Below are 17,598 nucleotides of genomic sequence, written 5' to 3'. Positions count from 1 at the left end.
TTCTTCATCCTGACAATGAGTCAGACTAACACCAAACATGAGTGATGGTCTGTCAGTCAGCTCTAACCTTGCCGTACAGTCGACAGCGACGCCGAGAGCATCCTGGGAAAAGGTTCCCGTCTCAGCAACACGAGGAGGATACAAACAAGCAAAGGCAACGAAACCCGTTCGCATCTTGCATCATCTGCATTTTAAAATAGTCGTTTCAGATCTGAGCGTTTCCTGACTGCAAATTTGAATCGAATCCACAATTCTGACTTTCCAACACCAGATGTTCAAAAACTCAAAACAGCTTTAAAATGGAAGTAAATCACGTTTTGCACCCGTTGTTCTTGATAAACTCGTGTAAAAGCTGATCTTAGCCTTCCATCAGCTGTTCAAAAGATTAAGGATGCACGATATTATCGGCAAGGTATCGGCCGATATTAGCGATAAAGTTAAATATCGGACATCGGCCATTCCATAAAAAAAAAATATATATATATATATAAATAAAAGGCTTCCGGGTTTTTTTTTTTTTTATAAGAAACTGTCAAGTATATCTATTAATGCACTACTACTACTACTTATACGCTTGTCACTTGTGAACAAGTTTTTAGATTTGTGACAATTTACAAATGTGCACTGTTCGCGTGTCGTCATAGAGTTTTAGAGTAAATGTCGTGAATAAATTTGACATTAAACATAATCCAAGTTGAAGTGTTGCATCATTTTCAGCCCCTTTTTGCCATGTAAATATGGTATCAGGCCAAACTGACAAAGATCATGCAGAATAATGTATTTTAATTCCAGAGCAGAGAAAGCTGTGTAGTCTCTGTAAGTAGGTTTAGGGGAAAAAATATCTGTATTGGTATCGGACAAAATAAGTTTTAACATATCGGCAAAAATCCAATATTGTGCATCCCTATAAAAAATCTATAAACTCAAAAGATTTGCAAGAAAATGACTTAGAAAAAAGAAAAATCGCTGTGTTTGTTGATGTGTGGCTCATCTGTGCTGCTGATTATCCATGCTGCTGATCTCATGCTGCTGTATTCATTCATACCCATCTGCTCACCATAGACTCATGTTCAAATGCTGATGTGACAAGGTCAAGGTTTCTTTATTGTCATTCGCACCACATGTGGTACATGTGGTGGAACGAAATTGTGTACACAGGGTCCCAGTTACATCCAGCAAAAGTATAAAATGTAAAAGAAAAACTCATAAGAGCTAAGATATAAAATACACTAAACTAATACACTAAGCACTAGTAGTACAAAAACAATACACCAAACAGCAGCACAAACATGAGTCTGTGTGAGCAGATGAGTACGAATGAAAATGAAATAAATCAGCAGCATGAGATCACCAGCATGGATAGTCAGATGCACATAACAATCAAGTGGCATTAGTGATTTTTTTCCCCCCCAGTGATAATCCTGATTAGAGATTCATGAATCCAACAGTGTCAGGGTAGAAGCTGTTCCTCAGTCTAGTGGTTCTACACTTGATGCTCCTCAACCTCCTGCATGAGGGGAGCGGGGCAAAACGTGTGCTGGGTGAGTGGGGTCATGTCGTATTGTTTTACATTATTAGCGTTTAGCATTTATCGTAGATATTTTAGCATAGTTTTGTATCTGTTCAGCGTATATATCTCAGTGTATCCTTATTTACTATTCTTTTTATACTTTATATTTTGCTGTTTTGTAGTAACTGGGACTCTACATCATTTCGTTCCACCTCATGTACGTGCTGGAAACAATAAAGTTGACTTGAACTTGGAAGTTTTACAGCACGTTTCTTTCAAACCCTTTGTTGCTGCAGAGATGGGAGAATCTTTTTGCAAGCCCTTGCAAAGATTATGCTTTTACACAAAAAATAAAGTCCTGTGTGACTTAATGCATAATCCCAGCTGGCCTGAAAGTGTTAACCCGACTGAAAAACACATTATGCAGACAAGTTTACACACAAGTACGGTCAGAATATGTTTTTCCCCTCAGTCAGTGATTTAAAGGTGAACGCTTTCCTGCCCAGTCGCAGCAGAACAGCTGATAGGGCAGACACTGGCAGCAGCGGCAGTTTTGTTTCTTGTTTAGATGTATGTGATAAGCTGGCTGATAGGTACACGCATCAAATATTCATGACCTTGTGCCTGATGAATACTGTATAGAAGCAAGATTTAGTCGGACTCCTGCTCAGCGCAGTCAGAGCAGAACGTACATCAACCTGTGGGCCAGAACCAGCGCATGAATACCAAACAGATGAACCCCCCCACCCTCGGTCCATGTATTAACTTATATCCAAGGTTGAATTCTGTTCTTTTAATACAGCTTCTAGATAATGTCAATGTATAAAACTGATGCTTTACTACGGCGAGACTTTAGCTTTAAATAGAAAAACCTCAAAGTTAAAAAAATAAATGACAATCAGTCCAAAATGGTTTATTTTTTTTAAAGGGGGCAGGTGGAGATGAGAAAACATGGTGCGCAACTAAATGATATATTCAAATGTACATGAAATTCAAAAGAGGATCACAGTTATCACTCGATTTTTTTTTTGTTTGTTTTTACACACACATGAAGTTTTCACTCCAACATGTTTCCAAATGAATAAAAAGTTTATATAATTTTCAACATAAAAATATGTATCAACACAATAAACTCTCGGGATGTTGACAACAATAAAAAAAAATACATGCAGAATGTAGACTGATGAGTTTTGCTTCCTCAATTTGGAAAAACAACTAAAAATAAAAACAAAAGAAAAGGTGAATGTTTAACATACTGTTAATTTAGATAAACATTGTGAGTCCTACTGCCCTTTTGTCCTCACTTAATTAAATCACATTAGTGGAAACTGCATTGTTTGAGTCTTTTATTCACTATAATGTATAGGTCAATAGGAAATATAAGAAACTGCTAGTAATGACAACTTGAGTGATCTTGGCTAGCCATTACAAACAGCACGTATGAGTTGAGATGTCTCATGGAAATCACTACCCAAAATAAATTACATTTGCCAAAACCTAACGCACAGACTGGTTGGGAGAGGGGTTAGGAAGAAGGCTGGTCCAGATGTTGACCAACCAACCAAATGACATGTCAAACACACTGAATGAAGCTCCTCTGGTGCGTGGAGTCCAGAGGTGCAGCTGTAGAGTGAGTATAAAGGTCCCAAAGTAGAAACTGCAGTCTTAACATGTGCCATACTTAAAATGTAGAGGAAAACACCCTTACACTCATCAATATGATGAGCAGAAAAGTCCCAAACCAAAGCTTTGAAGTCTTTATTTTTGCTATCAGGAAAAGAAAAAAATAAAATTGAAAAACAAAAATAAAAACACAAAACGGGAGAGGGAAGAATCGACTCCAGATATTACGCTGAATGCAGAGAAGATGAACTGCACAAATTGGGCGGGACACTCCGGCACAGAGGGGTTATTTCCTGGAGCTAGACTTCTAATATCCAAAAGTACTGGTCTGGAGGACCCATATTGGTCAAAGGGATGTCCATGGAGATGCCTACAGCAAAATACCTCAACAGTGGCATCTTGGCAGGCTGTCCAAGAGTGACGCTATGTGCTTCCTGCTGCTTGGTTCTCACCTCCCTCTGAATTACCTGCAGGAACAGCGGGGCAGCGAGTTAATCACCGTGTTGTAGTTGAGAAGTCTCACTATGACAAATCTAACGCTACATGAAGAGAGGGACAGAGCGATCTACTGGTGGTAAAACGTGACCAAAGAGAGCATGTCAGTTTACATCGAGTATTAAAACGCACCTCCACATACGATTCAGGCGACACACGAATAACATACAATTAAACACGTAGCTTATCTCACAGTCAGCTGTAGTGGGTAAAACAAATCATCATCCACCCATTTACACCTTGTTATTGTAGGTTATAAACACTGGCAAGGCTGGCTGTCAAATACCAAATAATATTTAGTCTTGACATTATTTTCCTAAATATTAATTATGAAATAGAGATAAAAAGCAGCATAAAATGGTAAATATGCATTCTTGATAAGTTTTTTTTTTTTACGTGCAACCAAAGAAACGCAAACCAAAGACTTTCAACCTGATAATGCATTGTTGTTTTTTTTTAAACTTAGTTAAAACCTCTTGCATTTGAGTAAATCAATCAACCAACTCAATCCTTTTACCTTGCAAAAGCAGTTTTATACGCCTGCACCTTTGTGTCCAGACTTTGGCTGGCTGAATATACAGCAGTCTCTCGGTTACGTTGGGGGATCAGTACCCTGAAGCCCCACGATAAGGAAAAAAAACGCAAAGTAGGAATAGTAGTACAAGTAGTAGGTAGTTGTTGATTTTAGTATTTATATATATTAAGGCGTTTTAAACCCTTCCCACACTCTTGCAATATTCTAAACAATGTTTCTAAACTCTAAACGTTCCACAGAATGTCATGATTTCAGCTCTCTGCCTCCGGCTGCACTCTCGGCCACGCCCACTTCTCCGCTCTGCACGGAGATCAGCTGATCTCCGTGCAGAGCGTCAGCTGCTTATATTCGATCCTCCCACAGCTGTGGGCTGCACACAGGTTCTAAAACATTTAAATAATTTATTTTAAATAAAAAATCCATGCCGATCGTGTGGCACAGCCATCAATCAGCCATTGTGTGTCATGTCCAATCTTACTTTGAAAAACCATGATAGAGTGAGTCCGTGAAAAATGAACCACAAAGTAACAAGGGACGTCTGTATGTGAAACTAAAATTTATGTCCGACTATCAGACATTTGGGTTCAACGTCAGCCTGTCGCAGGTGGACCGTAATCCACTGGGAGAAACTCAGTAAAATAAAATGATGCCATCAGCTCCAGCAGCAACCCGTTGACACGACTCATTTGTTTTGTCTGCTAAATGTACACATCCACACGTGGTGAAAGTCAGGAATGCTTTTGCAAATAAATAAAACAAATCCTGCTGCAATAATATAATAAACGCTGGCTGATGTGGCTGGGAGGAACCCTTACCAAACATATCAACCATGGGCTCATGAAAAATGTAAATGTGCAGTCACAAAGAAGAAAGAAAAATCACTGACTTGTAGCAGGAGTAGAAGCCGCAGCGGAGGCAGAGTCTTTATCTTCCTCATCACTGTCATCCTCGTTGGACTGCGGTACCTCTGCTGCGGGGATATTTGTTGCTGGGGGCTCTGTTTCCTGCTCTGCTCTGCTCTTTAGAGCTAAGATACGATGATGTAACGCTGCAGCCAGTTGACCTACGTCTTTAGAGCTACCCTAAAGGAGCAAAATGTAAACAGCTCAGCCACTTCATTATTACACACAGTCACACTACACTTTTATGTGTATTTAGTTGCACATTTGCTGCTCATAGGATTTTTTTTATTTTTTTTTAACATTAAAGACAATGTCAGATATTTTTATAATCTGGAGGTGCCATTTAATAGTTATAAAAAATAATTTTACAAAGGAAAATAATAATTGAAAATCTTTGAATCCTAAAAATAAAGACTACATAAACTTAGTGATATATTGTGTTATACGTACTGATATTAAGAAGACCTTGACCCCCTGGTCCTCTGTGTCCATGGCAGTGATTCTCACACTCTTCTCACTGGCCTTGTCCACCTGCATCTGAGGCCAAAGTTTAGTGTTGAGGATCAACCGCAGGCTGCCCTGAGTCCTCATCACTGAAAACATGCGACCACACAAAAACACAAAACAATATTAAACCACAGACAAAAGAAGCCACATGCAGTTTATTTTGCACTTTATTATGGGATTAACCTGTATAAATAAAGGTTGAATGATTTTTTTCTAAATTTAGTGCTGACACTTAAGAAATGCAAACACAGTAACTGTGAAACAAACCTAATTATTTTTAAGGTGTAATTTGAAAATGTCATATTGTAAATGTAAATGCAAAACGCATTATTGAATTGTATAAAGTCAAAAGTTTGACAAACCACAATTGCTTCTTTTTTTTTACATAATGAGGCAAGAACTTTTGAAGTGTGTTCACTTTTCTTACAAGATAAAATCAGTTTCTGATTTTCTGTTCTGCTTATAAGAACTAGTTTTTTTGAAGCAGAAAACTAGTTCTCATAAAGAAACTGGGCTGTCTTGTCTGTTTAATGAAATCATCGTGTGATTTGGCTCCATCTTGTGTCAAAAGTAAGGTATGGCAATAATAAGAAAAAATGTTTGACATTGTCTTTATTATAAGCAGAATTATTATTATTTACAAATAACGCACTGCTCAGTGAATCTTAGAAACTCAAAACAGTTTGCAAAATGGTTCTTTTTCTTCCACACTCCATTGAAGGTCGTGAAGATTTACCTAGACGAGAATGTAGCGTGCCATCTTCTGTCGAAGCCATGTCATTGAGTCTGAGCAAACCTCTGCCTCTTTCTATCCACGACTGCGCTGTCTTCTCAAAAACGTACAACTTGCACTGCATCTGCAGTTACAGGCCAAAACAAAATCTGCATCACTTTTTGTCACGTTAGTTTCACATGTGACTAATCCAGAGGGCCTGCCTTGTTAATACCTGTAACACGTTGCTTTCTGACTCCTCTCCAGTCTTCACATCGACTTTCTCTAAGATGCACTTCTTGGCTGTTGCTTTGGTGTACGCTGCTGCAGATTCTGCCAAAGACTCTGACACATTGTTCACTGCTGGGACAAAACACAAGGTAAACACCGGTTTGAGAGTTTGCGCTTGTTTTCACTGCTAAATTAGAATCGAGGACTCAGAGAAAATCACAGAGCCACACCTGCAGTCCATGTGTTAACGTGGAAACTAAACAGTTTGTTGTGATTTTTTTTGCAGAGGTCACTTGAGCTTGAGTCTAAAAACTGAAATGACTGCTCATCACACTCAGACAAATCCTTTCTGCTGTATCTACAGTGGCTTGTGAAAGTATTCAAGTAGTATGAACAGTATTCAAGTATTCAGCCCCTAAAAAGATCTGGTGCAACCAATTACCTTCAGAAGTCACATGATTATTGAAATGAAGTCCAGCTGTGTGTAATCGAAGTGTCACATGATCTGTCAGTACATGCACACCGTTTCTGAAAGGCCCCACAGGTTGTAACACCAAACTAGAGGCACCACTAACCAAACACCACCATGAAGACCAAGGAGGTAAACAAGTCAGGGACACCATATCCAGCAGTCACAGTGCAAAAGGCAGGGTACAACCTGGACAGGTCTCCAGTCCATCACAGGGACGCATGGAGACAAACGAGATAAACAACCATTCACTCTCTCACTCACACAACAGCAACAATTTAGTTACCAATCAGCCAAGCATGTATGTTTTTGGTCTGTGGGAGAAAACCAGAGTACCCAGAGAAAACCACACATGCACAGAGAGAACATGCAAACTCCACCCAACACATCTCATCACCCCAAGATCACCATCCCCACAGTGTAGCATGGCGGTGGCAGAATCATGCTAAATACAGGGATATTCTTGAGCAGAACCTGTTTCGGTCCGTCAGTAATCTGAGACTGGGATGGATGTCCACCTTCCAACAGGACAATGAACCAAAGCTTCCTGCTAAAAGCAACACTTGAGTTGTTTAAAGGAAATGTGAAAATGTATTGGAATGGCCTAGTCAAAGCCCAGACTCTAATCCAATTAAGAATCTGTGGTTAAACTTGAAGATTCTTGTTCACCAGCAAAAACCATTTAACTTGAAGGAGCTGGTGCAGTTTTGCCTTCAGGAATGGGCCAAAAATCCCAGTTGCAAGATGTGACAAGCTCATAGAGATGTATCCAAAGTAACTTGCAGCTGTAATTGCTGCAAAAGGTAACTGTATAGTGATTTTTCACGAGGTTGCCTCTAAAGTCCAACCGGGCTTCTCGTTTATATTTAATATTAATCAAGGTCAATAATTATGTTTTAAAGACTGTATTTTTACCTTTCTCTGGTGTTGCTTCCTGTGATGAGGGCTCTGAAGCAGAAGCAGCTGAAGTGTCTTTATTTTCCTCAATTAAGGTCTCGCCCTTTGGGGGACTCTGAAAACACATCAGCGCTCATCAGTGGATTTTGCTCATCAACAGAACCGTGTCAGCATACAAGAGCACTAACTACTCTCCAACTTGAATTAACTTACCAGAACTCGTTCAGACATGTTCTGTCCGAAAACAAATTTTGCTCCACTGTCTGTACTGTTTGTGGCATTGTTTGAACTAAAAAGACAAAAATTAACAAAAAAAAAACAAGTCAATGCACAGCAGATAATAGATTAAACTGAGCAGCTAAAATTATGTCATATGACATTTCACATTACCTCGGGGTAGAGATGTATTGTAGGAAATAATTAGTGCTCTCTGATTGAGCGTCCGCTGAATTCTCATCTGTACTGTTTTCTCCCAACTAGAGAAAAACAAATTTTTTTTATTTTTTTTTTTAATACAATCTCAAAACCTCTCAGTAATAAAGACCTGGAATGCTTAAATGTCACAAATACTTTAGCTACGACAAAACTCTTATTTAAAACAAACAAAAAATTCCCACACGGTAGCTGCTTTTGTTTATATTTCATTTTGTTTATGCCCTGACATCAATTCTAGTGAATGTACCTTTATTTAAATTCTGCCATGTCACAACTAGTTATTTCAGTGTAGGGCTTTAACAGACTACTCGAGTAATCTACACATAGATTCCTAGGACATCTATCGAGTTTTTTAATTTTCACGTCGAGTATTCGTGGTGGCGTCATTACGGCGCCGTTACGTCATTGCATCACGTGATCCGCACCGGCGCGGGTTACAAAATGGATTCCTCCAAGCAGACAGATGGAGCGGAGCTGGCCCAGTCTTGGCAAACAGGTAAAAATGCATCAATAGTCTGGAAATATTTCACTAAAGATGAATCGTCCGGTTCAACTACCGTAAGGAAACAGAAAATGAATCAACTTCCTGACTGTTTGGAGCTCGTTGTGAACCGGTGTTACACCATATTCTGTGACCACCATATATTGTGACCGTAGGAAGCGGTGTTGCATGCACTGTTGCAGGTCACAGAATATGGTGTAACACCGGGTACAATGACCGAACCAAAACCAGCTTCCTCTGACCTTGTTTCACAAACTAAAAGCAAAAAATATTAATCTCTAAACCTATAAAAAAAAAATACAAACATATTAATCTCTAAAACTAAACCTAATGTGCACCACAGCTGGCGGTGGTGGGGAGTGGTCGACCACCCCACTGTTTTTAGTTTTGTTTTTTTATGTGACGCATGTTTCTTTTACTTTTGCAGCTTAATAATAATAATAATAATAATAACTAATAGTTTTTGTTTTTCCTGTGACTTATTTGCAGTATGATAAATGGTAGGAGCGTATTATATGCTCCCAATGTTTTGTTGGTCTTTTTTTGTAAATAATTACCTTTTTTGCAGTTTTATTTATTTTTGTATCTTTAGATCCTATGATGTCATCAAGTACTCGAGTTCTACTCAGTTTTATGTTAATGTTGAGTTTAAAAATTATGTAGTCGTTCAACCCCTATTTCAGTGCACTTTACAAAGAGGGTAAACAAGTTAATTACAAGTCAAACTAAAATAATAATAAAATAAAATACAACCCAATTCAATCATCATCTGCAATATAATACTAATTCCTAAAATAAATAAATAAAAACTATCAAATCTATATTTTTAACTCGCACCCACACTGACAGTTGTAAAAGCAGCTGAAAACAACAAACCTTTGCTCTGTCTTTAATATTCTGACCAAACACAAAAGATGACTCCGTTTTGTCTCTTCTGTCTCCATCTTTGTTGTCACTAGCTTCATCTTCCTCATTTTCGTGCTTCTGAAAACAGGAACCAAAAACACAGCAGGGTCAACTTCCATTCTTTTTCCAGCTAACACGAGTTCAGCATGAAGGCAGTGCACATTAGGTTTAAATGCATGTACGTTCACCATCAACATTCACTTTAATTGCAGACTATTTGATATTTCTAGGCTTTTTCAGCATGCTTCATTCATTTTCGCAACAAGGCAAAATTACTGGAAGTTACACTTTCTACAGTGCCGATCTAAACACATGGGTATCATACTCCTACTACCAACACAGACCGTTTCAACACTGTTTGGCTCTCCAACACAAGTCTGTGTGCAGCAGAAAAACATTCCACTTTATCAGTGGTATACTGCAATATAGCAAGCCCATCAACCAGCTTACCGGTCCTAAAAACAGCAAATGTTCCTAAATATTACAACAACTGAAGCAATTAAAAGTTGATACTGCAGCATTTAATGTGTCGACCAGCCTATTTCATATGCTGCTGTAAAACACTGCATCGTTCAGTGATGTTGGGACTTTCTTAATGTTAGTGCTTTGAAAGCATCCCAAACGTACTGAAAGGTATCATTTAACTTAATAACTTTTTAGAACAACATGATTCTGAAATAATTTTATATTTGTGAAAAGTTGCTCAGGCAAAACTACCTAATCATTTATAGCAACGCATGGTCACCATTAACACAAAAAGCCACTATGTTTTTTTTTTTTATACCAATTACCTATAAACAGTTGGGTTATTTTAATGCGTTAATCCTCATGTGCAAATAAATAAAAGGTCTGCTGTCACACAGACAATGACAAGAGATAAAAAAAAACTGCTGCTGGGGAATATAAAGATCCTCAGCAGAACACTTTTTTAGTCTCAGCTTGACTTGAGGTTTAGCCAGTTCTCACCATCGACTTGGCCAATGTAGCCGAGTGCTCTTTATTGTTCAGGAAGAGGGACGGGGTCACAAGCGATTCATCTGATGACTTTTTCACACCATTTGTTCCACAACTGGAATCTACAGTGATGAACGGATAAAAGAAATTCAGTTGTTTTTTTCCGTTCACCTAAAAAAATGTACTTGAAAACACAGAAAAAGGATTTATGACAGCAAATGAGTAGCACTGTGGCAACAATAAACATACAGAGTAGACATCAATATTTTTCTATAATCAAACTGTTAAATATATATATTTTTAGCTGCTTATATTCTTATTCTATTACCATTATAGTATAGTAGTCCTTTTATATTTTTTAACCACCTGTTCATTCGAGTTGTAAATAATATAATTTAATATACAAACCATTTACATGTATTATCCTGGCTATTAATATGCCTAGAAACAAGTATTACTAAAACATTTCATCTTGTAGTTTTACTTGTCGCTCAAAATACATTTAGCCACATGTGAGAAACAGTCAAATTTGTACCATTTAAAGTAATTTAGGTGTACTTACTGGACTCTATATGCGATTTAGAGGCTGGCGCCTGGAGAACTGCAGGGCGGAGGACACTGCGTTGCTGCTCCTTGGGTTTCTGACTCGGTACACCTAAAACAGACAACCAAATATATAAAAGCAATCAACTGTTTAGAGTCATTTGTAAAATAGTCAAGGTCTGGGGTAAAGTTCATTAGTCTTATATTATTATTTTCGCACACTAATAGCGTGACAGTGACAAACACCTACCAGAACTTGGTGCTTGTCCATGTATGAGAGTTGGTGGTTTTAAACGAAATCCCACAGGTTTCTCCTCTGGTGAGAATAAGCACAAAAGATGAGAAAGATTAAAACATTTAACGACTCACAAACCAACAGAATACAGATATTCTTTTGTCTAATTCTTCTCTAAATGCAGAGAGTGACTGCAGCAACCCTACAGTGATTCATCCATTTGTGGTTCAGTGGCATGGCAAACTTTTTGGTCTCTGATCATTATCAACCAGTCTCCCTGACGTCTTGCTTTTATGGACTGCAAGATCTGGCCTACATCAGCAGTAAAGCAAAAAGTGTACAAATTCTTCTAAACATTGTACTTCTATTGACTTTAGCAACACACAAAAAAACCTACAGGGTCTAGTTGATACTATGATTAAACACCTTCCAGTCAGTTTACACCAAGTTGTGTGAGGCTTGAATGGCACATTTACTAATAACTGCCTTTAAGTGCTCTGCACCCAACATGCCCTAATCGAACAACTACGTTTTTAATGTCACAGCATCACATATTGCAATAAATGTTGGCAAGCACGAACGTTATCTGTTACCACCACAAAAGGGACAGACAATGATTCTGATGGAAAAAGCTACAACTGTGAGGTTTGAAACACAACTACAACAAGGGGCTTGTTGGCTATCTGTATATTTGCTGTAGTAGGTTGTTGTGTTTACATTTTTGTGGTCACAGTTCACGTGCGTATCTTGCAGCAGATCTCTCTGGGCTGTTTATTCAGCTTTAGAAATCTGTCCCACTTCCAAATCCCAAATGCTAGATGACCTCACTTTGCTGTAATTTCTTTGACTTACTGGAACATTTAACATTTCTGTCACTCATTTTTGAAGAGTGTGCCTGAATTCTTTCCTAGGTTTTGACGCAACAACTGTCAATTATGTCACTTTTTTTTAATATTGCAAATTAGTTTAGGCCAAAATGAACAACAGCTACAATTGCAGGAAATTAATGACAAGTTTATAAATTACCAATATTTTCATATCTCTATAACCTTAGCCAAAATTATTTTTTTCTTCTAAAGTTTTCACATAGCACAAGTGCAAAATGCAAAACGGGACATAGTGAGTTTTACCAAAGTAAGCTCTCAAATCGAAGTACTGAACCAGAACACCAAAGACTGACCACTTCTACTGAACCAGACGAAGCAAAGACGACAGCGGCACCTGTTCTGTTCCCACATTTCGGAAATATACCCAAAGACCCACTAAAAGTACTTGAGAACCAAATCTTGGTACTACTTTCTAACTGGCGATCAGAAGATTTACAGTAACTCATCTGACAGCAACCTTTTATACAAGATTTACACAGAATAAGCCTTGGTGGCACACTTGCACATGACGGTGACGGTTCAAAATAAGTTTAACATTAAATGTTATTTTTCCTAGAATGTCAAAACTGTAAAATACTATTTTCCCCCATTACACAAAACACAATACGGATCAATTAAAAACAAGAATATTTGATTCACAATTAAAAAATTATAACCCAGTGCCACCTCACTTTCATTTCTGGTAAACGATAATGCTGTCAAAAGTTAAAATGCATAAAATACTTTAAGACAAACACATTTATTGCCATTTAAATATCATATAGTAATAAATCAAGTGACTTTAAAGTAAAAAATATGATATGAAAAATTTTCATTAAAGAGAGGATACAGCTGAAATTATTAAAAGTGAACAAGAGCAATACAAACTAATGCTGTTGCATCAGCCACAGGCAGCAACAGCTGCTTTGGCAAAGCCATGAACAGAAAAGCCACAGTTAGCTGCCGCCAAAACTGTTAGACCCAACTGTTGCTGTAATGTGCAGCACGATAAGCACTGCGAAACAAAAAACTATATAACCTGTAGTAAATTAAGTGGTGTTACAACAACGTAATAATTTGAAGTATTGAAATTTGTTTAATGTCCCCACGAGAGAACATTTTTATTACCAACTCTGCAGTGAGGAGGAACAGAGAAACAGTAAAGTTTTAGAAGGTAATCGATCAGGTCAACGTCTGAGACACGTATACAACTTTTAGATAACTGTTTAACTGAAAACAAGGCTGATGGAAACGCTTCATTTATCATCTTTGTCAATAAAGACTGAAGAAGTCTTTCAGATGAAAGACGAAACGTTTCTTTTTTTTTTTTTTTGGTTTTGTTTTTTGAATGTCCAGAGGACCAGACTTAACTTTTTTTTAGATTTTTCTACCTGGATTATTGAGCATGCATCAGGAAATCACATGAAAGTTTACTGAGCAGAGAGCATGGGGGTGACATTTGAATGAAGGAAATGAACAATGCTGACCAGAAATAATTATGAATTCAAAAAGAAAAATGATTGGTTCCATATTCTATTTAAATCTTTGAGTTTGCCAAGAGTTACAATAACATATTTATGAACACAAATTGAACAATTTAAATTTTTTGATTTAAAAACTTACTGCAGGATGTCTGACAACTTAAAAGAAAATAAATTGTGGTCTGGTTGGCTCACCTGGCTCAGAGTCAGAGTTCCCAGTTGGAGACTGGCTGATACTTGAGGGCATGAATACATTGTTCTTGGTTACTGCAAAGTAGGAGGCAGACACTGCGCTCAGCATACAAATCCTTGTGTACACCACAATCAAGGACTAAGGGTATAAAAAAAAAAAAGTTAATTCTCTACTAAGTTCTTATAACAAGCCCTTACCAGAATGTGGGGGTGGGAATGATGAGGTCCTTTCCCTTTTTACAGGAGGACAATAGCTTCCTTCATCTTTATCTGAATCTGAAAGTGATAGAATATTTTATTAAATTATATTACAATATCCAAACAGATATAATAAACACATAACAAGGAAGGCTGTGATTTTTTTTTTACCTTCACCATCTTCTGCACTTGAGCCCTCAGCAGAACGCTGCAAGAGAGAGCAATATTTTATGTATTTATTAGACATGAAAGAGGTATCCAACAAAACAGTTTAAGCTTGTTTAACTACACAGCCAGTCGATTTTTTTCCTAAATGTATCAAATCAAGCAAGGTATTAACTTTCCATTAGAGCATTATAACAGGCTGTGAAGTTTTAAATTTAAACATTTTCTTGTGGAAAATATACTGTTATAGTTCAATATATATTTTTTTCTGTCTACAAATACTATATATAAAACTAGAAGTGATAACAAGGTTGAGTCAGGTCCTCCAGACAGAGGATCTGACTCAACCTTGTTAGGTTTAGCTACCTGGATTATTGAGCATGCATCAGGACATTTAGAAGTGACATAGGCAATAATACACACATACATACACACACACACACACAAAATGTACCTTCTGCACTTTCTCTTTTTGGAAAACAAACACAGGAGGCGCAATGGCAGGCTTGTCTGTTAAGAAAGAAAATATGCTCATCATCAAAGCACTAACCTAAAGTGTGCAGTACAGTAATCTTATTTATTTGAATGTCTTCATTTGCAGCTGAAAACATCAGTTACAACAAAAAGGGAGGGACACTGGTTTGCTGATATTTTTTAAAAACAAGATTATACGTATCATTGCTCAAATCATCACTTAAACAGCAGAGAATTGGTATGAACAGTGAAGATAAAGGACAAAAACCAAAAGGTAATCAAAAAATATAAACACCTGAGCATCTAGTATATTAAAGATTGAATGATGTAGTCACTACACTATAAAAATGTTATAGCTTCTGAAATTTTTAACAAAATATTAATACAAAAATGTCTAGAGTAAAATGGCTTTAGTGGTAACTAGCGCTACCAAATCAAAAAAAGTTAAATCTGGTCCTCTGGACATTCAAAAAACAAAACAAAACAACAAAAAAAGTAGAAACGTTTCGTCTTTCATCCGAAAGACTTCCTCAGTCTGAGGTGAGGAAGTATTTCGGACAAAAGACGAAACGTTGCTACTTTTGTTGTTGTTTTGTTTTTTTGAATATCCAGAGGACCAGATTTAACTTTTTTAGATTTTTCTACCTTGATTATTGAGCATGCATCAGGATAGCGCTACCAAAATGAATCGCACAACTTAATTAAGAGTTTCTGCTCAAATAAGTTTGTAAATCTAATATGAATTTAAAAAAATAATGTTTGCATAATCTTTCAATCAATGTGTTTGTACAAAAAGCAACAAGCTACTTTTGCAATTTTGAAAAAAAAAATAAAAAGATCTTAGAAAGCTGAATAAGCTAAGCTTTTAGGAGTTGTTATACCCTAAAAGAGAAGCGATCACCAAGCTGGGTGATAAATAGGAGTCGTCTCAAGCCATTAAAGCATCTAGCTTAAGGCTGTATCCTCTGAAAGATGGGCAGTGCTGTAACGTTATCAGACAAAAGGTTCTCCTGGCGTGAGTGGGCCTTTTCCTTGTCAGGTGTAGCATCAATGTCGTTGTGAGTCTTACCGATGAACGTGGACATGGTTGCGATATCAGCCTATCCAAAACACACAGCAAGGCTGTGTTACAATCACTGTCTTAACATACCCTCGTGCAGCTTGCTGTATGAAACACGTTTAGCACAAGAATGCGTGAAAAAAAATCTTTGTGCCCTATATTTATCATCTGTACAGGTTTAGCTTTTCGGCTTGCAATCAGCTAATATAGCTCATATACGTGGAGATCCCTGCACGCAACCTCGGATATTTACTTCTGGCATTGAAGTTGCCTAATGTATTCCCAGCTCGCATTAACCAGCGATCTGACCCTTTCCATTAAATAGTCGCCGCCACCAGCTTGCAGGCTATGGTTAGCTTGCTAATGCGCTCCATCTCGCATGAGTCATCTTCGTTAACCACGTAAGCCACCAATATTAGCTCTAAATGCACTTACAGCCTACATGAAAATCACCAATTAACCGCTAAATAAGTTTTTTAATTTTATTACAAAAATAAGCAGTAAAACATTGTCTGTCCGGCCATTTTTCACTCTACGCGCCTAAATAAACGCCAGACGACTCAACTGCGAGCTAACTACACTGACAAAATTTCGCACCACTGACAAGGAAATCAGTGTTGCATTAATACACTTTAGGATATGCAGCTTGTGGGATTACGTTTATGTTTACAGAAAATTGTGAAATAGCCACAAATGGTGAGACTCGCTATCTATTAATAGCCACATGCTAGCGCTAAATCATAAGCCGGCTAGCCGCTGTTCCAGGTATTATCCTAAACCCAATCATTAGCATTGTTAGCTTGTTTGCTAATGTTGTTTTATCCAGACAGCGCGACACTTCACCTGAAGTCACAATTCACAAGCGAACAAGAAGCTTTATTTAAGTTGCCACGACTGCGAATAAAATAAAATGTAGCCTTTATATCGCCACACGGTCAGTTTTGCTTTTCCCACACTGCTACTTTACTCACCTTCGTTTGCCAAGTCCGCCATTTTACTTCGACGCTCACACACCCACAACCCACCGCGCAGATAACACAAGCCGAGGCAGAAAGGTTTTCAGGGAGGCCCAGGAGCCCCAAAAGGCAGGGGTCCTGTATTTTTTTATTTATTTTGTTTACCAAAATACACTCCACAAATAAATTAAGACTATAAAGTAAAAGTAAATTGCCACAGTGAGTCAAAGTGTTTACAAAATAATCTTTTTGCCAAAAAGACAAAGAGATGTAAAACAAAAAAACAGGCACAAAACATGTCTTCGTCCACATGGCAAACCAAGATGTTCCTGTTTTGAGAAACAATTCAAAATTAACTATAAAAATAGCAAAAAACTCAAAGTTGTGGTTCACTTTGGGCTCTATGTTAGTTTGTTTTCATTGTTTTGTTGGTCTGTTTTGTGTTCATGTTACATTGCTCTCTGTTTTTAGTCACACACTGGCCCAGTTTGGTTGTTTTGTGTCGAAAACAAGTCTTTTTTTTTGTTGTTTTCTGCTTCTGTGAGCTCATTTATTGCCATATTTTAAATATTTTGTGGTAATCATCCATCTGTTAAGGGAACTTTGAACCGCTCAAGGGCAACTTGCACGTTTGTTTAGCTTGTTTTGGGATTTTTGCATCACATTTGCATCTCATTTATCCACTTTTGTTGACTTAACTGAGCTATTAAGTTTTATTATAAGGCAAGGGAAAATAGGCCTCATCAAAAG

General features: G+C 37.5%; 1 protein-coding gene across 4 annotated transcripts; it reads right to left on the bottom strand.

Annotated features, from left to right (window-relative positions):
• Window positions 1-2,440: 2,440 nt before the first annotated feature.
• Window positions 2,441-16,914, bottom strand: ranbp3b (RAN binding protein 3b). 4 transcript variants are annotated; one of them, XM_037681841.1, is made up of 18 exons: window positions 16,864-16,902; window positions 15,902-15,932; window positions 14,813-14,868; window positions 14,365-14,401; window positions 14,194-14,271; window positions 13,999-14,070; window positions 11,472-11,537; window positions 11,241-11,333; window positions 10,691-10,800; window positions 9,695-9,802; window positions 8,272-8,357; window positions 8,095-8,170; window positions 7,900-7,996; window positions 6,520-6,647; window positions 6,309-6,429; window positions 5,516-5,658; window positions 5,050-5,245; window positions 2,441-3,600 (listed from the first exon to the last, which is right to left on the bottom strand). In XM_037681841.1, exons 2-18 carry the CDS (start codon window positions 15,915-15,917, stop codon window positions 3,557-3,559), a joined length of 1,527 nt encoding a protein of 508 aa, XP_037537769.1. In that variant the 5' UTR covers window positions 15,918-15,932; window positions 16,864-16,902; the 3' UTR covers window positions 2,441-3,556. The 4 variants fall into 4 exon arrangements, with proteins under 4 accessions (XP_037537769.1, XP_037537768.1, XP_037537770.1 ...); XM_037681840.1 differs by lacking the exon at window positions 15,902-15,932 and having other exon boundaries at window positions 16,864-16,914; XM_037681842.1 differs by lacking the exon at window positions 15,902-15,932 and having other exon boundaries at window positions 6,520-6,644; window positions 16,864-16,914.
• Between the last annotated feature and the right edge of the window lie 684 nt (window positions 16,915-17,598).

The sequence above is a fragment of the Nematolebias whitei genome, chromosome 9 (assembly GCF_014905685.2).
Source record: "Nematolebias whitei isolate Nwh7 chromosome 9, NemWhi1, whole genome shotgun sequence".
NCBI classification, from domain to species: domain Eukaryota; kingdom Metazoa; phylum Chordata; class Actinopteri; order Cyprinodontiformes; family Rivulidae; genus Nematolebias; species Nematolebias whitei.
Note: the sequence above shows the minus strand (reverse complement) of the source record. Positions and strands in the feature narration are given on the sequence as shown.

Bases quoted from the DNA above. Each gene is read 5' to 3' on its own strand.
- ranbp3b (XM_037681839.1), bottom strand. From the start codon at position 14,896: ATGATGAGCATATTTTCTTTCTTAACAGACAAGCCTGCCATTGCGCCT. The intron at 8,171-8,271 runs GTAATGTGAAAT...TTGTCTTTTTAG, and splicing joins CAATACATCTCTACCCCGAG to TTCAAACAATGCCACAAACA. The intron at 5,246-5,515 runs GTACGTATAACA...TTGCTCCTTTAG, and splicing joins TCAAGGTCTTCTTAATATCA to GGTAGCTCTAAAGACGTAGG.